The sequence below is a fragment of the Rana temporaria genome, chromosome 2 (genome assembly GCF_905171775.1).
Source record: "Rana temporaria chromosome 2, aRanTem1.1, whole genome shotgun sequence".
NCBI lineage: Eukaryota > Metazoa > Chordata > Amphibia > Anura > Ranidae > Rana > Rana temporaria.
The window spans coordinates 221,820,795-221,833,579 of NC_053490.1; the positions used below are offsets into that span (position 1 = coordinate 221,820,795).

The 12,785-nt window shown below is 41.1% G+C and overlaps 1 protein-coding gene across 1 annotated transcript in view; it reads right to left on the bottom strand.

The window, feature by feature from the left end:
* LOC120926504 (cytochrome b-245 heavy chain) overlaps nucleotides 1-12,785 on the bottom strand; it is a 69,862-nt gene that overhangs the window by 24,202 nt on the left and 32,875 nt on the right. Inside the window, exons 7-9 of the mRNA XM_040336483.1 lie at nucleotides 9,025-9,154; nucleotides 3,265-3,357; nucleotides 2,779-3,032 (exon numbers count right to left, since the gene is read on the bottom strand). Coding sequence (XP_040192417.1) covers nucleotides 2,779-3,032; nucleotides 3,265-3,357; nucleotides 9,025-9,154 — 477 coding nt within the window. The remainder of the gene's footprint in view (nucleotides 1-2,778; nucleotides 3,033-3,264; nucleotides 3,358-9,024; nucleotides 9,155-12,785) is intronic.

Below are 12,785 nucleotides of genomic sequence, written 5' to 3' on the forward strand. Positions count from 1 at the left end.
TGTTATTGACCTGCAAAAGGCTTTCCTTGTGGAGACTGCTGGTGGGCACCACCATTTTGGATGTGATGTCAGCAGCCCCATAATACTCAGAGCTGTCACTCAAGCGCCACTCTATAGTATTTAACTTCACTCCTCTCCAAGCAGCTACATAAAAGGTTACGTAGGTAGGTCAGGGGTGATTAGAGGAGCGTGGCCAGCACAGAGAGTATTTGAACACTACCAGATGAGGAGAGGGCTGTTAACTGCATGGATGGAGGAGGATGTACTAAGGCATTGACAAGTAATTTTACAAGCAAGCTCAAGGGCACATTGAATTAAAAATAAGTCAGCGAAGTGAAAAACACTTCAAGAAAGCATTTAAAATACTTCACTTTGGGCCACCTAATATCCGGTCTACTGGAGTGTGGCTTGGCTGTGTCTCCAACAGGTCTGACCATCTTTGGTTATGGTAAACTTATACTGTATAACGTATACAGAAGTGTATCACAAAAGCTGTGATGTGTGTATGTGTGTGTTTGTATTGGGGGGTGTGAAGCAATCATGCAAGAGATAAAAAAACTTTAGTAGCCTACATCTTGCCTCTGAAAAGCTCTAAGGCCTCGTACACACGACAGAGTTTCTCGGCAGAATTCACAGAGAAACTCGGTCAAAACCCGGATTCTGCCGAGAAACTCTGTCGTCTGTACACTTTTGGCTCGATGGAGCCGCCGAGGAGCTCGTCGAGAAAATAGAGAACATGTTCTCTATTTTCTCGTTGTTCTATGGGAGAAGGCGGCCCGCCGAGCTCCTTGGCGGCTTCATCCCAGAACTCGACGAGGAACTCGACGTGCTTGGCACGTCGAGTTCCTCGGCCGTGTGTACGGGGCCTAAGGCTCCTTTCACAATTGTGGTGGTGTCCCCCTCCCACCTGAAAAGTCATCTGCAGTGGATTGAATTTCCGAGGATGGTTTAGAAGGTAGCTCTTAATTGCCAAATGGCAATTTTGGATTGTGGGAACGTTGCAAGCATTTAGCTCTCAGTTGCCATGTGACAGTAGTGCTTACATTAGAGAGTTTGACAGGAGATGTTGCTTGTCTAATCTCAAAATGTAGCATTGAAATTGCAAAGCATTGTGGCCGCAGCAATGTGTATCTATCCAGGCAGATCAATCACCTGTTTTTACCGGTCCATAGCAGCAAGAGTGAAAGGAGCCCAAGGCAATCATTTTTTCCCAGATAATAAACATCTACATCAGGGGTGTTCAACCCATAGCCTATGACGTGGCCTGCGACCTGGGATGGTGGGTTGGCAAGCCCAGATTGCGATCAAAGGGTTGCTGACCTGCCTTCCTAGAGCATCAGAGAGCATGGAGTTGGCACTGACAGCAAGGGGAGCATGCAGCCTCTTGTGCCGTGTACACGCAATCGGAATTTCCGATGGAAAAAGTCAGACAGACCTTTTCCATTGGATATTCCGATCGTGTGTAGCCCCATGTGAGTTTTTTCATTGGAAATTCAGATGAATTCCATTGGAGTTTAGATATAGAACATGTTCTATTTTTCTCCGATGGAATTCCGATGTGATTTGGCCGAGCAAAAGTCTGATCGTGTGTACGGGGCATTAGAGAGCATAAGCCGCATAAGCTGATGCTTCCTCTGTAATGCTGGCTCCTGTACCAGGCTGTGATACCAAGTACACTTTTGCTTGGACCTTTCTAGAAGCCTAGAGAGAGATGCTAGCAGAAGCTGGAAGAGGAAAAGATGTTTTTTAAATATCACATACACTCCACTTTTGCATATTAGCACTTATAAAAAAGGGTTATAAGGCTGCTTTCACTCTGATCCACAGGTGCAGCTTTCCTGAGCCATAGACTTTTATTATATCCTGTGGGTTTAGTGCAGGAGTTTTGGTGGTGCAAGAGTTTCGAAAAGTGCAATACACCCGCAAGATGTCTATGGCAAAGTGCAGCTAATCCACAGAAAATTTGCAGGTGCACTGTGCTGCACCCGCGGTGTGGGTGAAACCACAGAGCATCAGTGTGAAAGCAGCCATAAAGGGGTCTCAGGACAGTAAGGTCGCATTTGCATTTGTTGTTTGGGTGGTGGTTATTTTAGCCCACGACTGGTTATCAAATCACTTAAAGTGGAGGTTTACCCGGAGATGAAAATTTTTAACATTAGATTCATGCTCATTTTGTCAAGGGGAATCGGGTAGTATTTTTAAAATCAAAGCTGTACTTACCGTTTTAGAGATACATCTTCGCTGCCGCTTCCGGGTATGGGCTGCGGGACTGGGCGTTCCTATTTGATTGACAGTCTTCCGACAGGCTTCCGACGGTCGCATCTATCGCGTCACGATTTTCCAAAAGTAGCCGAACGTCGGTGCGCAGGCGCCGTATAGAGCCGCGCCGACGTTCGCCTTCTTTCGGCTACTCGTGACGCGATAGATGCGACCGTCGGAAGCCTGTCGGAAGCCTGTCAATCAAATAGGAACGCCCAGTCGCGAAGACCATACCCGGAAGCGGCAGCGAAGATGTATCTCTTAAACGGTAAGTACGGCTTCGATTTTAAAAATACTACCCGATTCCCCTTGACAAAATGAGCATGAATTTAATGTTAAAAAAATGTTCTAGGGTGAACTCCCGCTTTAAGTGACCCACACTCATCAAAAGGTTGAGGACCCCTGATTGACATAATCTATGATAGGATTTTATATTGAACTACTACAAGCAAAATTCACAATTCCATAATAGATTGCACTGTAACAGAATGGGAATTAATTCAGTTTCCCAAAACTTACTTAGGCAGCTGCCAAGCTTCCTGAGATTCAGTCTTGTCACATCCCAAGGCTTTAAATAACCCTTCCGTCCAGTCTCCAACTATTCTAATGTGAATGCTGAAGAAGTCCTCTTCTGGGGCAGAGGTCAATGTGAAAGGATGCCACTCCAGACTGGATACTGCAGGACACTGTACAAAGACATATTGACCAACTTCCATTTTAAAGCCCTTCATTTTCATCTGCAGTTCATATGTCTTAAAAGGATGTGTAACAACCTAAAATAATAGAGGATTAATATGGTCAGTAGGGTCCTCAGTTTTTTCAGAACCATAAAATGGCCTAACATTTTAAAAAGAAATTTGTAACTGAACATAAAAAACTGAATTTAAATGATAGAATATAAACCAAACAGCTTCTAAGTATGAAATATTCTTTTTACATTTTGTGTGTTTGACTTCACTTATGAAGAATTATATGTCAACAGTATAGCGAAATGCACTCCATTACCTTTGTAATTACAACTTTTTGTTGTGATCTCCAAAATCGGATGAGTCTTTCAATGACGTATAGAGCCATTGGTGCTACTACCCATTTCCATGTCTAAAAGAAAAAAACAACGGTGGTTACATACATGCGTTTAATCCTGTAAAACATCCATTAAAAATAAGCATATTGGTGATTTCAGGTAGCCCAGTTTAGTATTCATTTCAAGTGTTCCTAGTACCACTTATAACCATTTCTTACCCCACAAATAATATTTAAAAGTTCTTCCCAGGTCTATTTTACAGCATCCCAAAAAATACGGTCAACATTATACTGCTATTCAATAACATCCATTTAGATAAGCAGGTTATAAACAAAAAAGACAACTGAAATCAATAGTTTGAACAGCTCTGGTGATTTCTCAACAGGCAACAAAGAACAAGGAATGGTATTTGGCAATTTGGTAATTATAAATTGTAGATGCACATACACAAAATTCTCGGTGCTTTTTAATGTTTATTTGGATGAAGTCATAAGGTGCTAATAGTAACATATCGCATAACAAAATTATTGTTTTTTCACTAAAGTGCTAATTGAGGAAGTTACCCAAGAACTTTTACCCAATTAAGGAATATGCCAAATCGTCATAATTTATATATAGCAGGTGTCTGTTTTACTTACAGCTTTAAAAAAAGAAAGGGAACACACTCCACAAGTCCAATAAACCACTTCAATACTGGGCACTTTTACCACTTCCCTGCCCAGGCCAATTTTCAGCTTTCAGCGCTCTCGCACATTGAATGACAATTGTGCGGTCATGCAACACTGTACCCAAACAAAAATGTTATCATAGACAGATAGAGCTTTATTTTGGTGTTATTTAAAGGGGTGGTTCCCCCTAAAACACATTTCTAACAATACATTCGTAAGACCCGTTACACTGCGGGTAGGCTGGCTTTTTTTTTTTTTTTTTAGTACATACCTCGATCTCGGCGTTTCGTCCCTTGTCAGTGGGCGTTCCTAGTTGATTGACGTTCCTCGGACGGGCGCATACGTGACGTCACGACTTTCCGAAAGAAGCCGAACGTCGCTGCGCAGGCGCCGTATAGAGCCGACTCTATACGGCGCCTGCGCAATGACGTTCGGCTTCTGTCGGAAAGTCGTGACGCGCAGTATGCGCCCGTCAAAGAAACGTCAATCAACTAGGAACGCCCACCGCCAAGGGACGAAACGGCGAGATCTCGGTATGTACGAAAAAACAAAAACAAAAGCCAGCCTACCCGCAGTGTAACGGGTCTTACGAATCTATTGTTAGAATTTTTTTTTAGGGGGAACCACCGCTTTAATTACCACTGGGTTTTTTATGTTTTGGCTAACAAACAAACAAAAAAAAACGTTTGAAAAAAAAAATCCTGTTATAAAATTTGCAAAAATGTAAATACGGTAAGTCATTTTCCTCCTTCACTGATGTACGTTGATGAGGCTGCATTGATATTCTGCACTGATGGGCACTGATAGACTGCACTGATGGGCACTGATAGACTGCACTGATGGGCATTGATAAGGTGGCACTGATGGGCACTGATAAGGTGACACTGATGGGCACTGATAAGGTGACACTGATGGGCACTGATGAGGCTGCACTGATGGGCACTAATAGGCGACACTGATGGGTGGCACTGATAGGCGGCACTGATTGGCACAGACAGGCATTGGTGGGCACAGATTGTCAGCACTGGTGGGCACAGATTGTAAGCACTGGTGAGTACTGTTGTGCACAGATTGGCAGCACTGATGGACCCTGTTGTGGCTGCACTGATAATCAGGACAATGATCAGTGTCCTGATTATCAGTGTAGGTGTCCCCTGTGTGGATTTTACAGTTTTTGGGTCTCTTCTCCTCATGCATTGTCAGTGTGAGGGGAGGATTATCGATAACTGGCACATCCTGTGATCAGCTGTGATTGGACTCTTTACCCCAATCTGTGATCTGCTGCGCCACAAATCACTGCCGATGTGCTCCACAGGGGGCGTGCAGGCAGCACAAGCACGTCATATTCAAAGTGCTGCCACGCTGCAGCCGTCATTCCGCTATAGCGCAATCGCAAAGGGGTTAGAATTGATATCAGCCAAATACATTCCAGGTGCATCAAAACAAAAGGCGTGCAAGGTCTTAGGCCCATTTCACACTGACGGACCAATCAGGTTTTTCAGGAGGACCCGATCGGGCCATCCTTCACTCTCTATGGCGTGGCGGATGTCAATGGACATGTGTCTGTTGACATCTACGGACAATCGATACAATCCTGTCCTGTTGGATCGGATGACAGTCGGATGGAAATGGACAGGTGGTCCGTTTCCATCGGACAGCCCCATAGAGAACAACGGGATGCTCCACTGATGTAGTGTCGTGAACTGTCATCCGCCTGCTCAGGGGGATCAGCAGATTTCCCACTAAGCATGTGGAACCGATGATGGACTCCAGAAGTGTGAAATGAACGTTACAGTTTATTCTCTTTAGAAAGCAACTGCAAACTTAGCAACTAAATCCCAATGAACTTTCAAGTTAAAGTATAACTAAGGGCCATTTCACACTAAGGAGTTTTTCAAGAGCTTTTGTGTTAAAAAAAAAAAGTGCCTGAAAAGCTCAAGAAAAATGCTTCCCTTTAAAACCAATGAATGTTTTCACACTCGGGAAGGGCGCTTTTTTTGCAGTGAAAAAATCCTGCTTGCAGTATCTTTGGAGCAGGTTTGGGGAGCTAAAAAAATTGCACCAAAAACGCTCCTCTCTATTTAAATAAATAGGAACCGCCTCAAAAGCACCACAAAGACGCTCCCGCTAAGCATTTTAGATGCAGTTTTAGAGGCACAATTCCTTTAACCTCCCTGGCGGTATGATTATTTCAGAAAAAAGGTGCTGAAAGCGGTACCATTATTTGCAAGGAAATTTGGCGTTTTATACTGTAGGCCTGTAATTCTTAGGAATAACTCACTTAAATCTGACCAAACAAGAGTCAAATAGGCATCCCGGATATGACATTTTTTTAAAAACAAAATTATAAATTATAATATAATAAATAATTCTAAATAATTATAACAAATAATAATATAATTCTAATAAAAATTATTCAATAATGTAATCAACTCAAAATCACTGAAAATTGCTCAGTTGCAGAATTGTTGCTGTCATTATTTTTATTTTTTTATGACAAATTTTCCCACAAATCGCTATCGCACAATTCTGCAAGTGATTATAATTTATTATAGCTGTTTTCTAGCTGATCTAAAACCATTTTTGACATAAAGGGACACTTTTGGTTGCTATGGACAATATACAGTTTGCAGGGAGAAAGAACAGTTTTTATTATATAAAAGAACATGCAGGACACTGGGCAGACCACTAGGGACAAGGGGGGTGTGTATTTTTTACATACAGTACTGTAATCTATAAGATTACAGTATACTGTATTTATAGTGTTTGTTTACCTTTTTGAATTTGGCGCCGTTCTCTGCCCCCGTGCGTCGTAACGTCGCAGGGAACGGAGATCGGCGGCACAGGAGGACACTGTGTGAATCGAGCGAGGTCCCGCTCGCTCACACAGAGCGGTGGCATCGCTGGATCCAGGAACAAGGTAAGCCAACGCGCGCTGCAGGCTCTGCATAGCTACCCCGAGCGTGACTCGGGGTTACCGATTTTGGCACAAAAAATCCACGCCGAGTCACGCTCAGGAATACCGCCAGGAGGGTTAAAAAGCACCATAAAGAACTGCAAAAGTGCTACAATAATGCACAGCCATTTTACTGGCAGTTTTGAAGCGAACCAGTGTGAAAATGCCCTAAAGGTAAAACTTTTTTTTCATTTTTGAGTTGAGAGGGATTAGAACACCTATTAGGTTTTTATTGCTGTCTGTACTCCCGTTAGGAAGATTCACCCTCTCTATTTGTCCTGTTTACTATTGTCATTGAAAGTGAAATTAGAAGAAAAAAAAAAACTCAGATTTTGGGTTTTCCCCAGAGAAGTAATAGAGGGGAAATCTTCCAAAGGGAACACTAGCTCTATCCAAATGAAAAACAAATGGCCTATTATTCTACTTTAAATCAGCTAAATATATTTCAGGTGCATCAAAACAAAAAGTGTGCAATATCTGACAGTTTGTTTTATTCAGAAGGTCAAAAGGTGCAGGATGTGAATGAGAGATGATTGAACCCTACATATATACCATCCCCGTAAAATCTATATACAGAGAAAGGAGAAGGTAGGATGGGACTTTACATGTATAATGTAGGGTTTAAGAAATACACAAAATTCAATAAAAACTGCACCTATAATAATAACATCATGCATTTGTAAGTAAAACCATCAACTTGCTTTCAACACATGCAATCTTGGTTCAAGTATTAAAATTAGATTTAAGCATATATGAGTAAATCTGTTAAAGCAGATCTGCACCCCCCCACTTACCTCAAGGTGGTATCTGCACATTTCAGATACTCACCCATCCAGCGGATCCAGCGATGTCACGCTGAGATCCTCTCATGCCCAGCCACTGCCATGCTCTTTCTGACGTCATTGAGAGGCCCACTGGCTCTTCCTGGTTAAGCAGGCGGACCTCCCGATGATTCACCATTAGGCTTGCCCCTTCTCCTTTTTTGAATAGAAGGCTATGCCTTCTGGAATATGTAATGTGCATATCCCGGGAGACACAGCGGATAGGGTGCATGCCATTCACCTAAAGCGAATGACATGCATAGGAGGCAGGGCCGGACATTTTTGCAAAAAAAAAAGGTAAAAGAACAAAACAGCGTGATACCTTCAGAGGATGGAAGAATGGGTGGAGGGGAGGGAAATAGTGAAAGAGGGTGAAGGTCCACTTCAAAGATCTACCCATCAAACACAAAGATTCATCTAGTCTATTGTTTGATGGAGAGATTTCATATTTCCTTATATTATTATATTATATTATATCCTTATATTATTATGGGCTCATCAATATCTAACAATGAATCCAAAACTTGGTTAAGGGGCTATTTAAGGACATAAGGATGGTTTAACCTTAACTTAATTTATACTAATAGAATGTCATTACGAACTGATAAAATTACTTTAAAAGATTATGTTGCTTTCAAGGGGGGTTGGTCAGATGTTACCAACTAGTCCTGTTTACAGTATACCACAGCCAAAATTTGGAATAGTCAGTCTTCTAACAGAACTGCAATAGGCATCTGTCTGCAATGATCATCGGCCAAGCCATTAGAAAACGAGTAGAGACCCTTGGAAGAGTATCTATATTCTACAAATAGCTTAGGATTCTAGTTACATTTTCTAATATTATTATTTTTTTTTATCTTTATCTGTCATTTCTTAATTAAATGTCATATACAGTTTTATTTTACCTACAAGTGTACGTGTTTCTCTTTGCACATCTAAAAAAAAAAGGAAACTATCACGTAATTGTGATAAAACATTCTTATACACAGGTTTACTTGAAACCATTAACTGGGGATAGGGGAAGGTTTACTAAAACTGGAGAGTGCAAAATCTAGTGCAGCTTTGCATGGAAGCCAATTATCTTTCAGGATTTATTGTCAAAGCTTAATTGAACAAGCTGAAGTCAGAAGCTGATTGGCTATTATGCAGAGAAGCACCAGAATCTGAGTGCTAATTTTTAGTAAATCTCCCCCAATTTCCACAAATTGGGAAACAAGGCCCACAAATAGTTTCATCGGTTTTGTTAGTTCAGTCTAAAAATAGTTATATTTCATTTATCAGAGGAAAATATTTTACCACTGGTTCGTTTCCATCAAATTGGGGTATGGGACATTTCGGATCTTGACCCCACTGAGTATAATTATTTTTGCAGATATCTGGATTATGAACTTCACGACTTTTGTCAGTCTGTCCTCGTACTATCTTCCTAAAATAAATAAATACATAAAAAAAATAAGTAGGAAATGATAATCCAACTCGATATATAGTTCACACTTAAACAAGTCAGTCTTATTATGTTGGGTTTAAAAGAGGAAATATATGGGGGAAAATTCAATTACTTAGTAGAACTCTTAAGAATAGACTTTTAGCATGACATCCATGCTAATGTTTTCTTCCGGTGACTGCCACCTGATTGAAGGGAAACAGAAACCTAAAGGAAATGTCAGGGCAGATCAAAAATATTCAGTACATCACTGCAAAACATGCATATTTGTCAGTTGTATCCCTTTAAAAACTGTGAGCTCCTAACTTCTTGCTTGAGCTGACAACTCAAACAGTTTGATAAGCCCTGCCTATGTTCTCTCTTCTGGGCTACAAACACCACAAATATGTAATGGCAGCAAGGGGAGGTGTTCAGTAGTCCAGAAAAACTAGAAATTGTACTCACTGGATTTCTGGCAGATTAGCAGGTATTTTTCTGTACTTGAAGCATTTGTAAAGGCATAAACATGCGGAAATGTGCATGTACTGCAGAGATGAACAATATATATATATATATATATATATATATATATATATTTTTTTTTTTTTTAAGTTGGGGTAAACAGCAATCTAATGCATGCAATCAGACCTTCCCATTCGGCCATATATGGAAACCAGTCAAGGGATTGTTGCACTCAAAATCATTTATTCAAAAGTAATCCCCTACAAGTGAATTGCATATCATACCAGTTCCAATTCTCAAGAATATGATATGCAATTCACTTGTATGTGATTATTTTTGAATAAATAATTTTAAGGGCAGCAATCCCTTGACTGGTTTATATATATGTATATATATATATATATATATATATATATACACACATATATATATATATATATATATATATATACACATATATATATTTTGCTCAACAGTTTGCATATCCTGGCAGAAATTGTAAAATGTTGGCATTAATACTAATAATATGACCAATCAATTGTCTTGATTGGGTGGGTGAGTGAGTGAGTGAGTGAAAAACGTATATAGCGCAACACATGTGAACTGAATCGCCTCTGGGCTCTGTATCCATTCTCTGGGTAAGGAAACCTCTTGACCTCAAAAGAGATGGGTTTTAATCTTTCTCCTGGAGGCCAAGTGGTCTACCTCCAATCGGATGGTGGTTGGTAGAGCGTTCCACAGTCGAGGTCCCTGGACTGCAAATCTTCGTTCTCCTTTGGACTTGTATCTGGCTTTGGGTATCTGGAATAGGTTTTGATTGGTGGATCGCAGAATGCGATTGGGGTTGTGAGCTTTTATTTTGTCGTATAGATATTGGGGGGCGTTTCCTTGAATACACTTATGCATTAGGCAGAGTGCCTTGAAAGTGATTCTGTCTTTTACTGGCAACCAATGAAGGGATCTCAGTGAAGGTGAGATTGATTCCCATGTTTTTTTTGCCGGTCACTAATCGAGCGGCTGTATTTTGCACGACTTGCAGGCGAGTGATTTGGTATTTGGGGAGTCCTAGATAGAGGGCATTTGCGTAGTCAAGTCTGGAATTGATGATTGTTCCCACCACGACTGCAATGTGCTCTTTCGGGATAAAGGGGGTGATCCGCTGACTACTGACCCTATTTGTGCATCCATTGTCATGTAGGTGTCGAAAATGACTCAGAGACTTTTGACTTTGGTTCTAGGGGTGATACTCTTACCCAGAATGGGCGGGGGAGTCCAAGTTGAGGCAGGTTGATTTTTTCGGGTGGCATGAAACAGGAGAAGTTCTGTTTTCGAACCATTGAGTTTTAGATAACTGTGTGTCATCCAGTTATCTATCAAAGTAAGGCATTTCTCTAGTCCAAGAGAATGATCCTTTTTGTTGCAGATGCAGAAATACAGTTGTGTGTCATCTGCATAGGAGTGGTAAAGTAACTTCTGGTTACTGATGATTTCAAAGAGAGGGCGGAGATAGATATTGAACAGTACGGGTGACAAGGGGGATCCCTGAGGGACTCTGCATGATACCGTGCGTTTTTCAGAAGTGAAAGACCCCAGTTTCACTATTTGTGATCGGTTTTCCAAGAAAGAGGAGAACCAAGATAAATCACCTTCCGCGACTCTGGCTACTTCAGCTAGCCGAGTCAGTAGTAGTCCATGGTCTACAGTGTCAAAGGCCGCGCCTAGGTCCAACAGTATCAGGAGACAAGATTCTCCTTCGTCTGCGGCCTCTAGAGCGTCATCCCATATTTTAAGCAGCGCCGTTTCTGTTCCGTGACCTAGACAGAAACCTGATTGAAACGGATCAAGTAATTTCTGGGTGTCTAAATGCTGTTGCAGCTGTTGTACAACTTCTTTCTCCATTACCTTGGAGAAGACATTTAGGCCTGTTATGGGTCTACGGCAGTTTGGATCTTTGGGGTCGAGGGTAAGTTTTTTTAGAATTGGTTTTATTGTGCCTTGTTTCAGCAAGGTGGGAACCATGCCCTCCTTGAATGATTGGTTTATGAGCTGCGTGATAGCTGGCGCCAATATATCGGCACTCTCTTTCAGCAGTTTAGTGGGGATAATGTCATTGGGTTCTGTGCTGTTTCGCAGAGTCCCGATGTTGTTTTTAATGGCCTAGATGGAAATGGGTTTTAGAGTGAATTTTGGTGATTGCGACGGATTTATGTGGGTATTAGGTTTGGGATTTGAGGGCGGGGGGTTGTGACGGTCCTATTTTGCTGAATACTATCACAGTTTTTTTTAATTGTATTAATGAAATAATCCGATAATTCGTTGCAAAATTCTTGTGAATCAGAATTGGGGGCCTCTAAACAAGCAGGATTCATAGTCTGAGTGAGTTGAAGAGTTCGCGGGGGCGGTTTCGGGCATTTGCGATGATGTTGGAGAAATTATTATTTTTGGCCATAAAGATTTCTTTGTGGTTTTTGGAAATATGGTCCAAGATGTGTAGATTCACCCAAAAATAAGGCACCTAATCCCAATTAGATAGATAACGTTTTTTCCAATGGGAAAGGGAAGGGGATAATTTGCGGTGCGTACTTTAGCAAATTGATAGTGATGAGAAAGCACAATTCTTGTTAGAAAATTACAAAAATGCTTTATTTATGAATACAAAACATACAATACAATAGTTTAAAAGAAAAGTGGACAACCAGTTTGTTGATTTGATTCAGTGGATAACACAGCATCAGTCAGTTGTAAATATGGATGCAACTGGAAAAGGAAATCGCATGGACCCTACATGTTTCGCGGACTTCCGCTTCTTCAGGGGGGGGAGCGATATCCAGTCAAAATATGCAACTGAAAGGTATATATACAAGCATTAACCAGTAAAATATGATACACATTCCAATTGCTCAAATCAGGTACAACATATAATGGTAAAAAATGGTTCCAAAGTTTAAAGACCACACTATCTTACCCACGAGTTGCCCACAACTAGCGACAAACACAGAAAACCGCCGAGGTGAAAATGGTCATGTGCATGATCCTGCAAATGAGCAGGAAAAGTTTGAAAATGGTCACAAAAGGACAGTCATATAAGGGTTAACATGTGAGTGAGACAGAGGGAAAACAAAAAAAAAAACACACACCATAGCCAAAGCAATAGGGATGGCTAGGGGTTAAC